Genomic DNA, 21,511 nt, shown 5'->3' with positions numbered 1-21,511 from the left:
ACGAAATTATGAAAGGGATACAATCACATTTGGTATCATATTAATTTTTACTATAGGTTATAGACTCCCAGATCAAATCAACCTCAATTGGGGTATATACGGATAGTATGTATCCGTATGTATGTACATGACATACAAATTCAAGCAACTAAGAGGATAACTTTGATAAACTATTACATTATTATTTCAAAGAACTTCTCTCCGAATTTCATTAATATATCTCCCATATTAAGCGATATCTTCGGTAAAAACGTCAGCCATATGCACAGGTGATGATCCAATTTTGACAATTCTTATGCTTGATTTAGCAACATTTTATGCCAATAAATTTGTTTATTTGTGCGGGATCCCGCCCACTTTTTAAAAATACCAAGTATTTGCAATGGTGCCGGTAGCTTAGCTTAAGAAGTACTTTGTAAGTAAATTAACTTATTTTAATTTAATATATTTTTACCGATTTAGATTTACGTAGCTTAACAATCTGTTTAACAATCTGTTTATGAATGCCTACTTTCTAGTTTCTGTGGCGACTTGAGAGACACATTTTTTCTGCTTCAGCTCGGCCGCTCATCGTCCTTGTATATGCATTATACATATGTATGTATACACGAGCCATATTATATAARTATACTGGCAATATCGAAGACAGTGTTGCAGTCGTCGGAATAACAACAACAGTCAATTTAGTCACTTTTGCCTCAGGGGAATTGAGCGAACAATCGTCGCGAGGCTGGTTTTAATTTGACATCGAAGCTGTCAGAAGTATAGTACTAGTAGTAGTAGAACAGTAAGAGCAGTAAGCGCAGCGCTTGCGATTGCTACTTGCCAATGCGCGATTTTGATATTTATTGTTTGGAAAAGTTGGCACTGTCAGTTGTTATGCAGAGCCCTTTCCATGCGGCGAATGCAGTGTTTTCATATCCGTTTCTGCTGCAATAACTTGAGCTGTTTGCACCAGTTGTTGGCGTCATAATGAAAGAAGAGCGAGAGCTTTGGGAAATCTTGAAATTAGCGCGATTATCAAACGAGTCAACACAACAGTGCAATGGCAGAACAAAAGGATACAAAAATGGTGCACCACTCTCGTGAGTGAGAAGGTGCAACGTTCAGCGCCAACAGCTCGGAATTGTTGTGAAATGTTGACAATTATAGGAGACACATTGCACACAATTGAAATGTCAACGAGCAAGGCGTACAAGGCGTGGGGTGAAAATTTGTGGGACGAACAGTGCTGCGCTTTGGGAAGAGAAAATTATAAAAAAATCACATTTAACAGATTTTCGAACAACTAGCCAGCCTATAGCTTTCGAATAGAAAGCGCTAAATTGTCTAGCAAGATATTATCYAATATTCTTTTCGAATGTTTGCACAAATCTGTATTAAAATATGGTAAAGTGTAAGTAAAGTCTTAAAGACATTTCATATCATTCCAACATATAGATTATTTTTATTTAGTCAATGCCAGTATTCCGTCCATGGCTTTGCGCTATAACTACTTTGAGTACACAAATTGAACATTTCAATTACTTGATTGCAGTTGCTTGGTGCCGCTGATGTAACTATCTATCTTTTAATTTTCTAATTGCTAGAAGGCAATGCATTTGCATGCAATATCCCAGGTGCCTCCTCAAACATTCTTCACTGTTTATCTGTGGCAAAGAAGAATTGCTGTTCTCAACAACGGCAGCGTGTTCTTCGAGACTCATTATAGCTCCCCACAAGCCCAAGTGAATATCAATCGTAAAGCTTTTGCTAATTAAAGCCTTTCCCTCAACTAAACACAGCATCCACCAACGGTGCATTTCAATGCTTCGACTTTGTATACTTAAAAGATAAAAAGAAGAATAAAAAATTGTAAATGCAAATATTTCTGCTGCCAACTTCAGTGCAGCTTTGCTCATCATCGATGATTACGGTGGCATGCATGTGCAAATCCTAAAGCAAATTGCTGGGAAATGGGGAGTGGGCGGAGCGTAGTCGAGCATCTAAGTAGTGGATGTGCACCCCAGAAGATTGACTTATGCTCATTTGAGAATTATTAAAAATTCTTTGCAATAAACCAACCTAACGGCCCAACAATGCGCTTATAAAGCAMGTATTCCAGATTTGTTCTCTTGCAACAAGCTCACACTTAAGCTCAGTCAGGCGTTACCTCGGTTGCAACAATATAACCGCCTGCTATGCAAGTATGTGTGTCACAACAAAGCTAAGATTCTTTTGTTGAAGCTCTTTGAAAAAGCCTTTGTGTGCGCAATGTGGCCGASCCTACAAGTGTGCTGCAAATTATTAATAACGTCGCATTATAATCATCTAATAATGCACTAAGATCATGTGCACACAATTAAAAAAACCACACAAGCAAGAATAAATTCGTGGTTAGGTAATTGAATTTCTTATAATGAGCAGCTATTGGGAGAATAGCCTCTCCTGCGTCGTCCAGATGCSAGTTGGAATAATAAATTAGTTACTTGGTTTATGGGTATAATATGAAAATCTATTTTGTAACTAGTAAACTATAAAGGCGTTCAAATATTAATATTATTGTATTGTTTTTAAATCATTTAACTTGCACAAACCCCTTTCAAGGCAAACATGGCAAACAAAGTTTGCGAATCAAAAAACCCGCTTTCGAAGAAGTCACCAGTTTGTAGTGCATATATACTACAATGAGACACTTCAGATCATTCAGAAGTGACTCAAGCTGCTGTGAACCAGTAGACAACAACAGACTATTGGCTGAACAAGCGCGCGAAGAATCGGAAGAATGAAGAAAAGTGGATATTTTAACACTAAACTGAACACTCTGTGCTGTTAAGTGGAGCAGAAAATAAAAGGTGAGCTTCTCAAGCGACAAGTACAGACCCCAGCTGCTTGATAGTAATACATAGAAGGCAAACATATTGTATATGTTAGCATGTGTGTCGGTGATAATTATGAAGTGTTTTTATAAGCAGTGCCACTTTGGCGCAAGGATACGTTTTTGTTCTTTATGCAATTTTGAAAGCAAGAAGTGCACTTTTGGGCGCATACACTCATATCTACTATTTATTCAATTTTCCCTGCCGACAAGAGCACATATACATACATATGTATGTATAAAAAAGCCATTAGCACAATGCATAGGCGTAGTAGCTGAGGAAGTGCGGCATTGTTGTGGCAATGCAAGCCAACAACGCAAAGTAGGCACTCCATTAAAAAGACAAATATAGGCACACAAAAGCTCACAACACTCACGATTACATTAAGATAGAGTGTGTGAAAAAAATGACGAAGGACCTGCTGCTGTGTGTAGAGGCGCACATAAGGAGCCGTAATTGCGATATTTTTGTTTTTAATTAAAAAGAAATTTCACAGGGAGCAAACACAGAAGCGCTCCTATAAAATAAACAAAAACGTAAAGAAATGAATTYGACGTTGACGTACATAGATATGTATATAATATATACCTATATATACACATACTTATGTGTTTGTAGCACGGTTCACAGTCAACACAGTTGTGTTTGTTGTATTTGCTTATGAGTGTGTGATGATGACATAATGATGACTAAAATAGTGAGTGGTAGTGTAATTTAATTATAAAAAATATTATAAATGTTGCACAAGAGCTAATTAGTTTATTCAAGATGTTGGAATACAAGAGGTGCTATAAGTGAGCAAACAGAAAAGTTGCTATTATACGGAAAATACGGCATTTTATGTGGAATAGACTCGCGTTAGTAAGTCAAAACTGAGCACGGATGAAGATTTTGYAGACCGAGAGCGATTAGGTGGCGAAAAGGTACTCGAAGTCGCAAATTAAAAGTACCCATTCGCTTTGCACACAACCTAAAAGCGGAAACGGTGCGCCACATAGAAACAACTACGAGCAYACACATCCATACATATGTATGTATGTATAAGAGTGTGGGCTCGGGCGTGCAAGTGCTCAAGGATACTCGTTGGAATAAAAGGAACTCAATAGCTTTTAAAGAAAAACTCGCCAACCACAAACAGGCGAGCTAATACAAAATCTTGTCTCCACAGATGCGGTAGTGCATATGTATAATGTTATGCTATGCACATAAAAGTAGCCACCGTTACTGAATTCTTCACATCATAACCCATAAACTGACAGCGTTTTATTGCATATGAGACGTATTTCGTTGTACCCACAGCAGAACTAATTAGAATACTGAAGCACAACAATTTTGAAAAATATTGTGTTATTGAAAAAAAATAAATAAATAAAAAAATATTGGAGTAAATTCCTGAAAATGCTAATACGAAGATTTTTAAGTAAAAAGTAAATCAAAAAATTTTCCCTTTGAATTTATATTGAATTCGTCTTTAAGATGCTACACGTTCTAACACGTTCTAACACGTTCTAACACGTTCTTCTTTATAACTGCCCCAAGGAAAAAATTAACATATAGGCTTACATATGCGATACGTAAAACGAAATAGTAAAGGACTCGGAAATAGAAGTGGTACCTTCTACTTTAGGTATTGCTGGTTATATCTCGTAATTCCAAAACAAAGTGTGATGACCGTCAGATTTTGAAAGTAGAAACGAAATGTCTGATATTAATAAAAWGGTGGACACAGATAAATAGATGAAAAGTCGATGACTACGCCTTCTCTCATATAGGATAACGTAACTTTTTTTATATATCTGCGTCTTTTGCCCCGTAATTGAAATTCGGAAATTAATTTTCGGTCGAACCCGAACTAACACTTCCCTTATTATTAGTATTTTTTTTATTATAGGCATGCTTTTTTCCAAATTTGAGGTTAAGTGCACTTTTGAGTTAGGTTGCGTGAAAATATGATGACTTGGCTTAACTGCAATAGGTTGACACTCTTTCATGCAGCAGAATACAAAGAAAGCGAAAAAAACACACACCAGAAAAGCTGAATGGGAAAAGTGTTGCCAATTACTTCARTATAATCGCACACTTGCTGCATGCTCCACATGTACATATGTATATGTGCGCAGCTGGGAGGAGTGTAAGAAACGGATTACCGTTAGGAAAGGTGTTTTTTTCGCCCCCGAGGTTAAAGTTTTAAATGGTGTCATCATGATACTCACGCAAATAAGCTGGTTGAGGACGACTGATAAATCAGATAACCAGACACTGCGAGTACATAAGAGCTCTGTAAGGCACTGGAGAAAATGTGGCATATGAGCTTATTAAAAAAGTGCTCCTCTCGTAATTGTAATACTTCGGCGAAGTACCCACACATGCCGTCGTGCGTGTGATAGCTGAGGATAAGAGAGGATATGCTCTTTATAAAAAAATTAAATGGAGCTTCGAACTAAACTCCAAAAATCGAAGTAGAATACTTTAGCATAATAAACAAAACATCAAGGACAGCCAAAGAAATCCTTCAGAAATTTTCGAAAATCGCACGATGACAAGAGTTATTATTAATTATAGTGATGAGGTATAAGGATTAAGCTTCATTGATTCTGAAAAATGGCTGGCGCTTTAAAAATATATATAAATTATAATGAATATTATATTACATATCTAAACTATATCATTTAATGCCTTTGTTTGATATTTACGTGTGTCTATTATTTTTCTTTACTCTGGGTAATTCTGAAGTGGCATTCTTTAATTCAAAATAAAGCGTTAAATGTGCAGGAACCCGCTAATTATTTCCACGGAAATCAAATGCAACTTTGTGTCAATTCACGTGTCAGAAGCACTGAGGGTGTAATTTAATTGCCTTTGTAATCATTAAACCATTTTAGATTTATATACCTATTTACACCCACACAACCCCACATATGCCAGTAGTATTCCAAATAACTCATTATAGTTCCTTTAGGTAAAGGATGCAATTCGGTTGACGCTGAGCGGCAGACTCATTGATTTCCTTCCGCACTACGACAATTACCTACAGTCAACCTGTCACCTCTTAATTGTCATTTTGCAGCTGCAAGCTGTCGCTATATGTATGTTCGGGCTGGCAAGTGGGGGCCATTATCAGGCGCTGGATGATACTGAAGTGCGTTTCTATGTAAATGGCGTTAAGAGTGCAGAGAATTGATGGCGGGGTTTTTATTTGAAATTCGCCCTTTCTTTGTCATATCCTTATGCATCTTTTAAATAAAAAAAAAGGTGTGGAATCCATTTAAATGCATTAAAGTTCATAAAAAAAGCAGTTATTACTACTTACTCTTGGCGATACAAATTTTAGCTTTAAATACGATCAAGGCCTCCAAATTCCGTTAGACTTAGACATATGGCACATATATTTTCTTATTATTTAAGTAAACTTTCTATTTCGCTTGACCATTAACAAATTTCCCACAGCCATAGCGGTTTCTTTTGTTGTGCTTGTACCAAAACTCATACGACCGTTACATTTTCACCCTTATGGAAAAAGTAAGCGGWCTTTCTGTACTACTATAACTTTTGATCGAGCGTCGCGCAGAAGCCAACCAAAAAGATATTCCCACCCATTTTAACGTTTAAGTCAAAGGCGGTAAAAAGAGTCAAACGGAGGTGCGGAAACTTATGCATTTAAAAAAAGGTAATCCAATGCCTGGCCACACAAACAAATTATAACGTCTGTTGTGACTTACGGGAACAACCCTTAGAAGGGGAGAGCATTATGAATTTCAACTCTCAATTGCATTTCTTTGAGATAACCCCTAAGTAGACGCTGAGAAATGCAGATAAACTAGGGACAAAGCAGCAAGCCAGAATTTCACATAAAGAAGCTCTAACACAAACACAATCACAGTGAAAAAGAAACCAAAACTCGAAGACGTTTCAGCTGAGTCTTCTTGTGCGCGAGTAAAATCCATTAAAAAGGACGTTTTGATTTTTCTTAATGTCAAAAAAGGGGCTCCTTGTGCGCCTTTGTTTGCATTTCTTAAGACGTTGTGCGAATAGCTATACTATTTCTTCGGTTTCAGCTGTCTCGGATGCATGCATTGACATGCATTATTACTGATTCAGGGGTTGTTCGTTGTTATTGCCACGGATAGGTGAACTATTGTTCGTAATCGTCCACTGCGCCGAACAGATGTTCGCTTTTCACGGCATTCTCAAGCAGCCGGTAAAAAGCACGAGCCTTTTTGGCGCGCTTTCCTACTCAGCGTTTTCTCTTGCCTGCTGCATTGTGTGCTGCTATCACCAGCTCCGAGCATACCTACATATACATATATATATGTGCATTATCCGTCTGTTAGCTGACAGCTACCAGTAAATTTGTGTTTACCTTTTTCGTTTGGCTGACGTCGTTGTTCAACAGTCATGTGTGCCCGCACGAGTATATACACAGATACATATATTCGCAGTAGTTCATAAATACTTACACATGTGCATTTTATGATTGGCTGCCTAATCTTATACTATTTCTTCTGCTGCCTTCGTTTTGGCTTCGCTGAGTGAATGCTAGCATGCAAATCGCAAGAGACCTTCTTTGTCGAATTGGTGTCAGTTGGACTTTCCCGAAAGTATGCGGGCCTACCTACACACTTACATATAGTACATATACACAAGTATAGCAATGTGTGTACGTACAATAAGGTGGAATTGTATAATGAACTCGTGCTTATGCCATCAGTATAATTTCTATCTGAAGTATTTTGGAATTAGGCCTGCTCGTTGAGGAAAAGCGCCAAGTGCCAACAAATTTAAGGTAATAGTGCCGTGATGGGATAGTATGGTAATGCCAAAAACGCGCTAGTAGCGGGTTAGTTGTGGAAATTTCCTAGGCATTTCCATACATATGTACATATGTATAGGTATATACAAGTGAAATGCTCAATGCTTTTATATACATAAATACGCGAACAGTTGAAATGTTCGAAGTGAAATTGTCTCTTATTGACAGCTTAGAAATTTCAACAGTGTTTTAGACATTGCATCACTTACTATATGACATTTTAAAAGTTCGGAAAAGGGAAGGATTCTAAACCTTTTCGTTGTTAAAAAGAAGAAAAAATAACCAATAGCTTTATGGTTACGAATTAAAAAAATATAGAATTCAATATCAAACTTCGGTTGTATTGAAGTTAGAATACGTTTCATAAGTAAAGAAGTTTCCATGCAATTTAAATATATTTATAGTGTTGTAATTTCCCCACTTTGTTAGTAATTTAAATGCCCGGCAAACTTAGTCACCTATTTGAAAACCATTTTATTGCTTCTATATCTGTGCAGTTGAAAGAGAAAAATTATGAAAAGTACTTAAATATTTTAATATTAACCCCATTCTTGGCGCAAATGCTGATATTCTAGGCACATTTTAATATATAATGTAACTAATTCAGTACAAATAATTTATTACTCTAGAATATATCAATATATGTGACCTGGTCTATGGAAAGGGGGCTTAGGTGTCAAAAGATCTTAGTTAATTCGGATGGAAGATGAGATGCTTTTTCACGTGATAGAATTCAAAAAGTCATAAACTAGTTTTCGCTCGTTAGCTCCCTTTTCGTAGACCAGCTCACATATTAAGAGGCATATTCCATACTATTGTATATTAGATTATATAAAGAAAAACTAATTTAAAAATTAGAAGAGACAAACGTTTCACTTACCGGAAATTCGAGAACCATTTCACCAATTGTGCTGTATTGTTCTTGTTGAATTTGATGTCTGGGAAGTACATCTTCAGTACTGCTGAACTGGGGTAGCGGACCCAGAAGAACATCAACTTCGCCTTGCGCAGGTGCATTGGTGTTAATGTTGACGAGTGCAGTGGAGTCAAGGAGTCGCTATTTTTGCTAAATTTACATGTGAAAACATTCACAATTAATTTTTTGTGGAATGAACAGAAGAAGATGAGAATAATACAAGATTTAATATACGTATAAAGAAATTTTGGGCAAAATAAAAATGCTGACACGCTACAGAGTGTCTGAAAAGCATTTGTCAATATAACCTAGAGAAAAATGGAACTGCAAGTGATTTTACTTAAAGCGCTTCCGTTTGCGACTATACACATACAATTGTACGTATCATGCTTTTGTTTTCTGCATTTCCTTATTCACTGGTAAGTGGCTTCGATCGAAACGGTGTTAGCCCTGATTAAAGCTCCGTCTAAGTGCTCAGTTGGGCGGCAAGACAATGTAGCGTGTGAGACGTAATGCACTTGCATTAAGTTTCGCAAATACTTAAGATTAATTGGGGTTGCTGCAATCAGGTTGTTTTAGACTTTGGTTTTGATTACACATTTCTTTTTGAGTAAACTTATTTGTGTTGCAATGCTGCATTGGTATATATGTTATATATAGACACCGACACTTGATTGGTTTCTTTTTGTTGAATTGATTCACCGTTTCTTTGGTATTAAGAGGTAATTAGTGACAAAGCTTAAGAAAAAGTGGCAAGCAATATATAGTAAATATTTAACTAACTAAGCACAATTGTATGTGTGTATTACAAGTACGAGTATATGGGCATTTTGCACAAGAGAACATTATATTATATTTCCCTTATACCTGGATGTATGGTATTAGTTTGTAAAATAATTGAGTACTTACATCATTTGCTGCTTCAGGAATGATATTGTRGGCTGCATTCCATCAAACTGCATATCAGCGGAGTTGCAGTCCGAATTGCGGTCTTGTGCATCCATGGCTGCACGTAGATGCGCGCTGTAGTCGGGAGAGCCGCCATGGTGGGCAGCAGCTAATAGGGCAGGATGCAGCATGGAGGGCGGATGAGGCAGTGGCGGTGATTCGCGCGAGTCCATTAGCCCGCCAAGGCCAGGTGGGCTGGATGACATCTTCATGTGGTGCATTTGGGCAGCTGTTGGCGTGTTGTGAGCACCACTGTGTGGACCATGCGGGGGTGGTGGTGGCGCATGCGGCGGGTGAGGATTGAAGAATGGACTGTAGGGTGAGAAGACTTGCGACTCGTGCAACGATGGATTGGGAATTGCCACAGAAGTAGGCAATGACACGGGCAACATGGGTGGTGGTGGTGGCGGCGGATGATAGGTGGGCGCTTGAGCACGTGGTGAAGGACTTTGTGCAGGCGTCGTATTATTATTGCCGATATTGCCGATACTGCCGGTAGCATTSACGTTAACTGGCGTGACGTTGGCACTATTGCTGCCAACGATTGGCGCATTACAATTCGTTTGATTCGTATTGGGCTGTTGTTGTTGGTTGGGTTGACCAACCATGGGAACGAACTTGCTGCCGCCGTCTAACATGCTGTTGGCAGTTACTGAATTCGGAGGTACAACGCCATCCTGGGCAAGTATGCGACTGACTGTCCGTGGTGTTATTCGGGTGTCTGTCACCTTATGTCGCTTCTTCTTTGGCGTTACAACCAAGCTGAGGGCCTCGTTTTGCTCCAGCTGTTGTTGCTGCTGTTGCTGTTGTTGTTGTTGTTGTTGCTGCTGTTGTTGTTGCTGTTGCTGTTGCTGCTGCTGCTGTTGCTGCTGCTGCTGTACATCACGAGCCTCTGGCATACAGAAGGGGTTCATTTGGTTAGGACCGCTGGTGGTCATAGAATTGTAGAGTGCAGCAGCAGCGACTGGATTCATTCCTTGTGGTGTCTTTGGTGCCTGAAATATTGCTGCCGCTGTGGGCGAAGGACGTATATGAGGAGGTGGAATATTAATCGTACTTAAACTATTGTTAGTATTATTTGTATTTGGATTCGAGTTCATGTTGATACTCTGATTCATTGGGCTTTGACCAGAACTTTCGTTTGTGATCTGCTGATTATGATTTTGCTGATTAGCAGCAGCTGCGGTCATTGCAGCTGCGGCTGCTGCATGGTGCATTTGCAGGCCCATTGCCGCAGCTGCTGCCGCAGCCGGCGACGGAAACGACAACTGATTGCCATTTAGACGTGGGGCGGCGATGAGGCTTTGACAATTTTGCGCATTCAACGCTGACATTTGCGCTATTTGCTGCGCATGTTGCGCATTTGTCTGCCCACTTGAGGACGTCAAGACGTTTGCTTGGCTATTTGTAAGCGGGTGTTGAGGAATCGTCACACCGCCTACTGATACTGCGGGCCCAGGTCCAACATGCATTTGAGGGCCGTTACTTACAGTGGACTGCAAGTGACCAAGGTGATTTGTGGACAGATTACCGTTTGGACCATTACTTAATTGGTTAGTTGAGGAGGTATTATTAACTAGGAGAAGAGAACCATTATTACCTGATTGGACTGATGAAGTATTCACAGAATTTCCACTGACAACAGGCTGTCCTGACGCTGAATTAGGAATATTTGAATTATTGTTGATGATGGCATTAGAATGAGAACGATCTGCAACTTTAGTACGTGGCGACTTGCGGTCGAGTATTTGGGATGCCATAAGCAAGTCCTTGTTAAGTTGTTCAGCAGCTGCAGCTACTGAATCCGATTGTTTGCTAAATAGACGACGTTGATGAACAAATCGTGTAACGATCGTGTCAACTAATGCTGATAGCGAAGTAGTAATTTCAGATTTTAATACATCAGCAAGTCCTTCCAGATCTGATCCGGACATACGCATAATCGAATTAGAACTGGATCTCAACATATTGAATTTTTCTGACAGTTCTGATTTGAGAGAGGAGTGGTTGCCATGACGTTGATTGAGCCGATTGTGATGTAGCTGTGAGCGGGTTGTTTGATTTATAGAGACAGTAGGTGTGGTTTGCTCCAGATGCTGTTGTTGCAACTGTTGTAACTGATGTTGGCGCTGAAGTTGTTGTGCAGCTTGTTGCTGGGCCTGTTGCTGCTGTTGTTGTTGTTGTTGTTTCTCCTCCTTACGACGTTGCTGTTGCTCTTGTTCAAATCGCCTTTGTTGCTCTTGCTCCTGCTGCTGCTGTTGTTGTTGTTGCTGCTGTAGTTGTTGCTGTTGTTGTTGTTGTTGTCTTTCTTGCTGCTCAGCAGCTTCCTTTGCCATACGTGCTTCCTGCTCAAAGAGAAACTGTTGCCCCAGGTACATAGCGGCAGCATTACTTATGGCGGGATGAGACAAATGGGCAGCTCCGGCGTCACCTTGCATTTGTGGCATATGTTGCAGCAATGGCAATGGACCGCTAAACGACTGCTGCATATGTGGATGCCCTACGAGTGATCGCGATGACATCATTTTGCTCATCATTTGTGATAGCACATTCGGGGCGTTATCCAGCGCTATRGAATTTTGTGAGGTTAAGTGCTTGCGAGATTTTATTGGTAAATTGGGCGAAGTAGAACTCGGCCGTTCTGCGTCCGTTTGAACYTTATCAATTAAACCCGATTCACCGGTCAGGGATGGCGATGGTGAGAGATCTCCTCCATTGTCATCTTGTTCCATACTATCACTTGCGGTATCATCAATGTCCTGACATTCTGACTCCTGCTCCATTCTTGAACATAATTGCACATACTTTTGCTGCATTTCAGCCAGTTGCTCCTGCATTGAACGCAACTGTGACTTCAGCGCATTTTTCTCCACACGCTTTTGCTGAATTTGTGGTGATTCCATTTCATTGGATGCTTCTTCATCCAACATCATACTTTGTAAGTTCAAACCAAAATTCAAACCCGCAGCAGCAGCCACATATCGTTCCATTGCATGTTGTTGCGGTTGATATAGTTTTCGTTTCTTACATCCATTAACTTGCAAGTGCGACTGATGGGACGATGGACTAGAACGCATTGTGGTAATAATGTTTTCGACTCGGGCTCTTTTCATATCCATTCCTGGTTTTTTAGACATGGTAGCAGCGACATCCTTTTCAAGCTCCTCTTCTAACTCATCTTTACTGTTCTCTAAGAGCATCATCTCAGATTGGCTAGGTGAGGCCAATGACTCTAAATCGGACCGCGAATTCAGACCCATTAATTCTACATCTTCTAGGATGTCATCAGCCTCCTTTTTAGTTACTCCCACCGTTAGGTTTGAATGCGGTTGTTCATCCTGCTCATCCATGTGCTGTTGATCCATGTTATCGCCCTCAGACTGTTGGTCTTCATCCTGCTGAGAATCGGCAACGTCAGAATCAGATGACTTCCTACTTTCTGCAGTCGCAGAGTCAGAATTATTTGGCAACTGATTGGGCTCGCACTTAATTTTAATGTCAGACATGGTGTCCTCCAATAGATTGATTACATTATTCGATTCTTTATCTTCCAAATTATTGTTATTGTTAGCGGACAAATTATTATTGTTATGCTTTAGCGTGTTCTGATTATCTGCGAGTTGCTGTTGTTGATTCATTACTGATCGTAGCTCTTGGTCGAGCTGCATGAGCTCTTTCTTACCTTGCAAAATATTTCTTAGCATATGGTGAGCTAACTCATTTTGTTGTTGTTGCTGCTGTTGCTGTTGYTGAACATTTGGTGAGGTTCTTTCGGAAGAATTCACAGCGCCGAGCGCCACAGATGTTGAGCTGGCAGAAGGTGCACGAGGTGGAGAGCACAAATCACCAGTTCGCGAGTTCACTTCATCCAAAGATCGATCACTACAATTGCTAACTCGTCGGTTCTTGGGCGATTGAGAGGCAGATGTGGCATTTAACGATTGGTGATCAGAAATGGCATTGCCATTATTAAGAGCGGACGTTGCAGATGCATTGGCATTGCTTAAACTATTCAAACTGTTTATTGTATTATTATTGAGCAATTTGCTGGTGGCGTTGAGGCCTAAGCTATTCACCAAGCCTGCTGCACTCAACAGTTCAGCGCTGGTGGCCGATTCCATTGCCGCAGCTAACATGGCGTTGTCTAAAGTAGCGGGTAAGCCGCTTGTAGCATCCTGTGCTTGCTTCATTTGTCGACCGAATAACTCATTCAACATTTTTGCTGAACCGAAACCGTTTGCTGTGAAGAGGCTGCCAAGAGCCGCTGTAAAATTACCGGACAGCAACGATGCTGTTGGCGATGAGGAAGCGGATACGGAAACGTTTGCACTGTTATGTGGATTATTATTACCAGCAGTAGCGTTGCTGTTATTAAGCGTGTTATTGGACGACGAAGTTGTCTGATTCAATAAGGCTCCATAGAGAGCTCCTCCAGCAGCGCCCGCAACAGCCGCAGCAGCACTACTCATGAAGGCAGTCGCTGTTGGCGGCAAGAGCGGGGATGACGGCGTTGGCGAAACCGACAAGGGTAATGACAACGGCGTTGGACTCGTATTATCTTGGAATCCCGAAAATAATTTCGATTCTAGACCTAAAACACTATTACCGTTTACGTTTATTTTATTAGCACTGGAACAGTTATTACTACTGTTACTGTTCTTATTAACAAGATATTCACTCGATGACGATAAGGACGTGTTCTTTTTATTTGACTTCGACGATGATATTCCTACAGATACTGACTTTGAGCGTATTGCTAAGTTAGCGGTGCACGTTATTGCCTTGTTGACGGCACCACACGGACTACTTTCGTTTGCTCGCTCAGTGACATGCACGACTTGCACGACTTGTTGTTTGCCACTACCGCTGCCACTGCCGCTGACACTGCTGCCACTGCGACTTCGACTACGACTACGGCTGCTGTTACGAAGGCGATTCTGTCTCTGGYTATTATGGGTGCCCTCGGTGCTGCTTGCGACACCTTCGAGTATGACTACGACGTCGTTATCGTCGTCGTCGTTGTTGTCGCCACCGCTGACGTTGTCGTCTTCGATAAGGTCGCTTTCGTGTGTCTCTTCGAGAGCCGTACTATTGCCAGTTGTACTGTTAATGCTGTTGATTTTGCTTTTATTATTACTACAGACGTTGGCGTTATTACTATTGTTTTTGTGATTTTGGTTGGTGTTGTTTTTTGCGCTCTTCGCCGTTTGTAATGGTGGTGTTGGGGGTGGCAATAGTAATGGTGTTTCTTGCTTTACCACACAAYCGGTTTCTAATTCCAGTAACGGCGGCGAAGACGAGGGCTCTGCCAGTTTGGATAATGATGCTGCTGTGGACGCCTTTAGTAGTAACTTATCATCGTTATACAATCCGAAACACTCTGTGTCTTCTTCCGATGACATCATAAGATGCCAACAGTCTCGGTGAAGCCTTATTCTCTTACAGAGCTCGCAGTTATCGCGAATTTAGCTCTCTTCGTTCTCTTGTCCTACCTGGTTCTACCTAATCAACACACAAACCCTATCTCCAACTCTGTTATGCTTYTCTGACTGCGACTACTAGTGGTGAATGCAGTCGTTTCCTCCGTTAAGTCGCTGCGTAATGGTTCAGTGCTTCTGCTTTGGCTCGGCTACTTTCGTCGCTGCTGCTACCTTTGCGATGCGTACAACGGCAAAACATTCGCCACTCACAAACACAAACAAAGTAAAAGGCGACGCTGGCAATTGTAGTGTGTATGTGTGCGTACGTGGATCGTCTATTGGCTCGCTAAGTTTTTGCCTTCCTTTCACACAGAAGTTTTTCTTGTTTGCTTTTGTTGTAGAATTTACTTTATTACTTATGTGAACTGTAAACAGACAATTACCAACACTAATGCACACCGCTCACACTCCTACAATGGATTTACACTAAAGTCGCTGCGTTCGCTCTGGGTTCTGTGTTCTGTGTTCTGTGTTCTGTTCGGTTTTGTTTTGTTTTGGTTTGGATTGGGCTGGGGTTTCAATACTTTGCCACAGTTCGTCTTCTTGGTATCGTCGATATTCGTTGTTCGATGCTTTTGTTGCTGTTATATTGCTATTGCTCTTGTTGCTTGGAAATGTTTTAGTTGGATTGGCTCAGGCTCACATAAGCACTCACACATATGCAACTACAGAGTCCAGGTTGAATTGTTCTTTCAATAGTTTTGCCTTCCGTTTTACAGCTATTCGTCTAAATTGTTGTATTGGTTTTGGTGTCTTGTTCAAGTATTCTAAATTCGCCGCGCTCTCGGGGCGAATACTGATTGAAATGTCGTTTTTATACCCTAGCACACTGTGGTGCACCAGAGTATTACTTAATTGTTTGTGTTCCCAACAAATAATATAAAGGTTCGCAAATATCCGCAATCTAATCGTTCTGAACCTATTTGTTAATAGTAAAGTTGTTCGTTTAATTTGATGCCTCTAAAGTATCAAAGAGCTTCGACTAGTATTTTAATATTGTTTCGTGCTAACTGTCTAGTTGGTTTCTAATCCGTTTCCGTTTATTCCATCATCGGTGTTTGTTTTAATACTTGTGTATATTATTCTTTTCCTTGAATGTGTATGATATTTAGCTATGTTGCTTTGATACCGTTAGCTTTAAATTTCCTTTTCTTCAAAGGCCGCTAGGGCCTCAAGGTTCAATATCGCCAAAATCTTTAATTTTGTTCTCAACTTTAACGATGTTCTCAAGAACGATGTTGTTTTATTATTTGTTTTGGTTCTTTTCGTCTTTTACGTTTTTTGCTCTTTCTAATACAGAATTTAGTTTTGATTTTTCTTTCCACCACCACACACATGCGAATGTCTTTTGCATTTAATTTCTATAACATTATTGCAAGCTATTTTTATTGTTATATAATTTTATCAGTTCAGTAATTTCCATTATAATACTTGAGTTTATTTTTGACTTCATATTATTTGTATTGAAAATTTTGCTCAGATATTCACGTTCGAGTGGTATTAAACAATTTTTAAATTTAATATTTTAGGTTTGGGTCGTTTGAATTTGGAATCCTCTATCCTCTCGAGCATTCAAAAGTCTCTCTGTAAAAAACAATATTTAGGAAGAACATTTTTTAACGAATTACAATAACAGTTAATTGAGACGTTTCAAAATTATGTACTACCTTACTTTATTCGAGATTACATTGGCATTGAGAAATAGATACATTCATACATACCGTTTGGGACTGTTTTCTTGGTTATGGGTTAGTTATGCCAAAACAAAGGACTGATTTGTTATATGTTCAATTGTTCGAAACTTTTAAACAAATTTTTCGTTAAATTCGTGTGTTATGAAAAATTAAATTATTTTCTAGTCTAGAAATTTGAAAAAAATCAAAAATTTTTTTTTCTTAATACGATAGTTTTGATATCTCCTTAAAAGGATTTTTCAAAACTCAAATTATTTTCAAAGTTATAGCCATTTTAGTGACGTGCCAACTAGACCGATTAAGCGAACTACAATACCTATATATCTATGACGCTGCCCTACATTTAACGTAAAAATTTAAACGCGTTTTCCTCAAAACTTTTTTTTTTTTTTGATTCGGTAGCCTCAATATCTCAAGTTCTAATCAGTCGATTTATTTGAAATTTGGCATGAATATTCTTTAAATATATCTCTATCACTAGAAGCAACAAAAAGTAAAAATTTTAAATTTATAATATTTAAAAAAAATCGACAAAAATGAAAAATTAGTGAAAAAATCTACCTTTTTTGAGTAGCCGCCATTTTATGAAAACATTTGTTTTAGTTTTGCTGCTTCATGACAGCGACATTCGTACTCATTAACAATCTGTYATTGTTTTATTACAAGGGTAGAAATCACGGCCTCTTTTTCCCCCTTTTCTTCAAGGACTCATATCTCGATGAAAAAAAAAAATTTTCTTTTTTGAAATTTATTTTGTGTACTCTTCTAAGTTTAATAAACAAATGATAAACAACGGATAATAAAAATATATAGTGCATCTTTTTTWTTAATTGTTGAAAAAAGCTCGAAATTCGAGTCTCTACACTAGAATACCCGCTTAATTGAACAGAATTTTACCTGCCTAGATTATAACGGAATGCAGCTAACACAAACTTAATTCTGTATACATACCCACCTTTCAATGACCATTTCGCTATGGGTAACTATGTTGCAAGCAAAGGAATGCATTTTCCTGTTGCGGATATGTTTCAATTCGAAAATGTCCCTTCATTAAACCACCCCCAAAACTTATCGACATTTTCTTATATGAACAACGCACGAAACTGACCAAATAACACAATTCAAATAGGGACTGTACTCGATTGTGCCACATGAGACTTTTACGCGTAAAATTTTCAGCACGCGGACGCACAAAATCACCACCTAATTCATATTCATTTTCAGGGAGATGATTTCAGATTCCACAACAGAACATATATTATATATTAATGCAACCATACTATGTACATATGTATGATGCTCGATCGATGAATTCGATAGTTAAATATACATAGTATATGTATATCTACTATATATGTTTTTGAWACTCTTAGGACTACGTAAGWCGTATGTTYATATGTATTTGTATTGGCTTTTGTTGGAAATTTACCACAAACAAAGTGTTATTTATCTCTGCCGTCCATTATAAATCCTCCTGTAAATAGAAAAAGGTAAAATTATGGGTTATAGTTAATGGGTTATAGTATCAGAATAAATTGAGTCAGTGAAAAATTTAATATTTAAAGCATATTTTTWTTTTATCAAAATAACATATATTAAATCTAATTTAGATCTAAATTTTTTAACATTTTAAAAATTATATTGTTTTTTCGGTGATATATTCTTAACATTTAATTTCTTGTGGCAGCGTAAATTTGTTTCTCGATTTCAGTTTATTGCTGAGAGAAATTTTGAAAATAATTAAAAGTGCCGAGTTCCAATGGAATTAAATACTAGATATTATCACATATTTGCGGTGATTTAAGGTTGGTTCCTTAACTTGTTACTTATACCGTGGGTCAAAGGGGATTTTCRATTAAAAAGATATGTGTTCGAAACATACATACATATATACCCTGCACGCCATATTATACGATTATAATGAGTCTTCAATATTTAAAGTTTGATTTAATGTAATTGTTTAAGAATTATTCTTTTCTTAAATTTTTACCAAATATTGTTACTGTACTCTATAAATAGATGCCGCGTCAGTTTTTGGAAGAGCGAATGAACTTTAAAAGCAAAGCAAGTTTATTTACACTCTACTTGATCTCGCTTACATTCAGTGATATTTTTATTATTTTTTTGCTCTCTTTAAATTCTAATAATCGTGAAACCGTTAGATATATTTCCTTTTCCTCTTGCTTATATTGTATTACTCCTAGTTTTAAAATATATACATTTGTGTATGTGTGTTCAAAAATGTATTTCTCGCTTCTCCAAAATATTGTACCAATCCATACTTTCACAAAAGACCGCACTCACTGAAGCGATCGTGGTGCGTGCCGCGACAATTGCACACCTGGAGTTAATGTACGAGCACAAGCGCAATACGTCGTGACGGTGGCATGTTTACCAACCTAAGCTAAAATATACCGGTGTGTACTCATTATGTGTCRCCTACCAGCATTGTGCGCATAAGAATGATTTCGGCCTGCAGTGGAAACGACTGTGGCGCAAGCTGCTTCCTCGCTGGCGGAAGTGGAGGGTAAAGGAGGCGTTAGAGAGTTTCATAAAGTTAGTGGCATGTGGCATATTTGTTTGCACTTCCATAGGTAGAGAAGAACACGTATTTACAAATGCTTGTTGTTCTTGTTATTTGGACAGCAGCTAGTTGTCAATGACAGAGGGTGGAGATCACCTCAGGTGCCGAACGACCTATTTGTTTATAACATGTTTCACAATTTGAAAGCTAAAATATTCAATATTTGTCAAAATGTGTCGGAAATTTTAATTATATTTTTTTAAATGATTCATGCTTCTATCCGAGGACGTTATTTTKAATTCTGAACCTCGGTTAAAATTTCGGATCTTACGAGTTAATCTTAATACAATACAAGTAAACATGTTATCTTCGGGTGCACCGGAGCTAAAACACTTGATTCTGATCGCGAGTTTGTATTGTAGCTTTATGCTATGATAGTGGGGCATCGGCGGTTTCGACAAATAAGAAGCTGTTTAGGGAGAAAAGTGTGCAAAAAACTGGGCGACTAGTTTGCGTGTATACAGACTTATTAACGTTGCTAAATCGACTCAGCTCATCAATCCGATCACTTATGTATGTACATATTTATATATATATATTATAGGGTCTTCGAATATTCTTTCTGGCGTTACAAACTTCGTGGAAAAATTAATATCCCCTATTTAGGATATAAAAATACACTACTCTTAATAACTAACAGTTTATTCCCGTAAGATAACACGTAAAACTGTTTAAGCCTTTATGATAGTTTCATTTACATATTTTACCTGTAATACTCTTGTTTCTATCCAAATATGAAACTTTGTATTTTTGGTAGTTGTATTTGTAAATACAACAATTCTYGGCAAGCGTTTCTTTATACATAATTTTAACATCCTTAATATGTTAATAGCTAGTTGGATAAAGGCGAAACAGACTGCTGGCATAATAAGGCACTTTGTATCCTCTTACTTGTAGATTAAGTCGAGCCGGCAGTAGAAAATTTCCGCTATGAAGATTTGCAATTACCAATTTGCCACAAACAAAGCAAAAGACTTTTATGTTTATGAGAAAAGTTACACCAGTTTGCATTTGGCTAATATTACATTGACAATAACATGCCARCAACAAATACACATATGTGTTGACACATACATACACATTTGTTAACAAATCCTTGGAGTTAGAAAATATCATGAAGTAATAATGGTTAGTGCCGTTACGAGTAAGACGTCGAAGCCAGAAGTTGCTCGTAGAATATCCTAAGAAGGAAAGTTGGAGACCAATGATGACAAAAGTTTGCGATAAAGTTGAAATTTAAAGACAATCATGAACAATTGTATAGGTATTAATAAAAGGCATTATACTCTAAGTGTATACATTCCTACGCCTTTGTGGCTTTTGATCTCAAACTCGGCTTGTGTTAAGGCTTGCACGGCAAATGGTCTAGGAAATTTTACAACTTAAAGAAACACTGTTTTTTTAAAATCCTCGCGAATCTTAATGTATTTGTGGAAAAGCTTTGGCTTTTGGGCTGGATGCCAAAACTGTAGTATATGCCTTGCGAATATTTTGTGCACATATATGTATTCAAACTTATTATACATATTTATAYATACATACATACTATCTATAAGGTAAGTGTAATATCGAGAAAATCTCAATTACTTTTAGTGAAAACTATTCCATACAAATATGCCCCAAAAATARAATAAATTTAAGGAAAAACAAGTAACGAAGAGCTGAGTTCAGGTATAACTGAGCAATTCATACTCATGCAACTTATTAAAGTCTTGGAATTACCTTCAGGTACATAAGACTGGTTAAGTGTATGGGCCTAGGACGAGTTTTTACCCGATTTTAATTTTGTTTAAGAACAAAGATGCTCCGTTAGCACGCTCTCTCAATTTTATTAAGATAACTCACATATTGGCAGATATATGCAATATAAAGCCACCCGGAAGTTCGAAAATCCTTATATAATATTAGGTACATGGGAGCTAAGGGAAGTATAGGTCCAATTCAAGCTATTTTTGACATACAGACATATCGTTGAGAGAGATGGATTGTCCCTGATTTTCAATTATATATCTCACACATTCTCCGATATTTTGGGTAGAAATCATTTATTAGGGCTGGGTCCACATATTCAGTACCTAGGGTCTTAAACAGTTTTGGTTCAATTTGAGCAATTTTRCGTCACAAGTTGGCACACCTCAATACACTATTCGTGCAAAGTTTTACCCTGATATACATATTAATGGATTCTTCGTTTATATACTGGAAAGTGAATGTTTTGGAA

General features: G+C 38.3%; 1 protein-coding gene across 3 annotated transcripts in view; it reads right to left on the bottom strand.

The window, feature by feature from the left end:
- Nucleotides 1–15,841, bottom strand: part of LOC108975622 (homeobox protein prospero) — an 18,551-nt gene extending 2,710 nt beyond the window's left edge. The window contains exons 1-3 of one of the 3 annotated variants that reach the window (XM_018944245.1): nt 11,133–15,841; nt 9,494–10,544; nt 8,549–8,734 (exon numbers count right to left, since the gene is read on the bottom strand). In XM_018944245.1, coding sequence (XP_018799790.1) covers nt 8,549–8,734; nt 9,494–10,544; nt 11,133–14,937 — 5,042 coding nt within the window. In that variant the 5' untranslated portion in view covers nt 14,938–15,841. Of the gene's footprint in view, nt 1–8,548; nt 8,735–9,493 lie in introns of all 3 variants that reach the window. The other 2 variants (XM_018944247.1, XM_018944244.1) reach the window with 2 other exon arrangements.
- Between the last annotated feature and the right edge of the window lie 5,670 nt (nt 15,842–21,511).

The sequence above is a fragment of the Bactrocera latifrons genome, unplaced genomic scaffold, assembly GCF_001853355.1.
Source record: "Bactrocera latifrons isolate USDA-ARS-PBARC rearing strain unplaced genomic scaffold, ASM185335v1 scaffold_676, whole genome shotgun sequence".
Classification (NCBI taxonomy): domain Eukaryota; kingdom Metazoa; phylum Arthropoda; class Insecta; order Diptera; family Tephritidae; genus Bactrocera; species Bactrocera latifrons.
The sequence above is the reverse complement of the archived record's forward strand: the minus strand, read 5'-3'. Positions and strand labels throughout refer to the sequence as shown.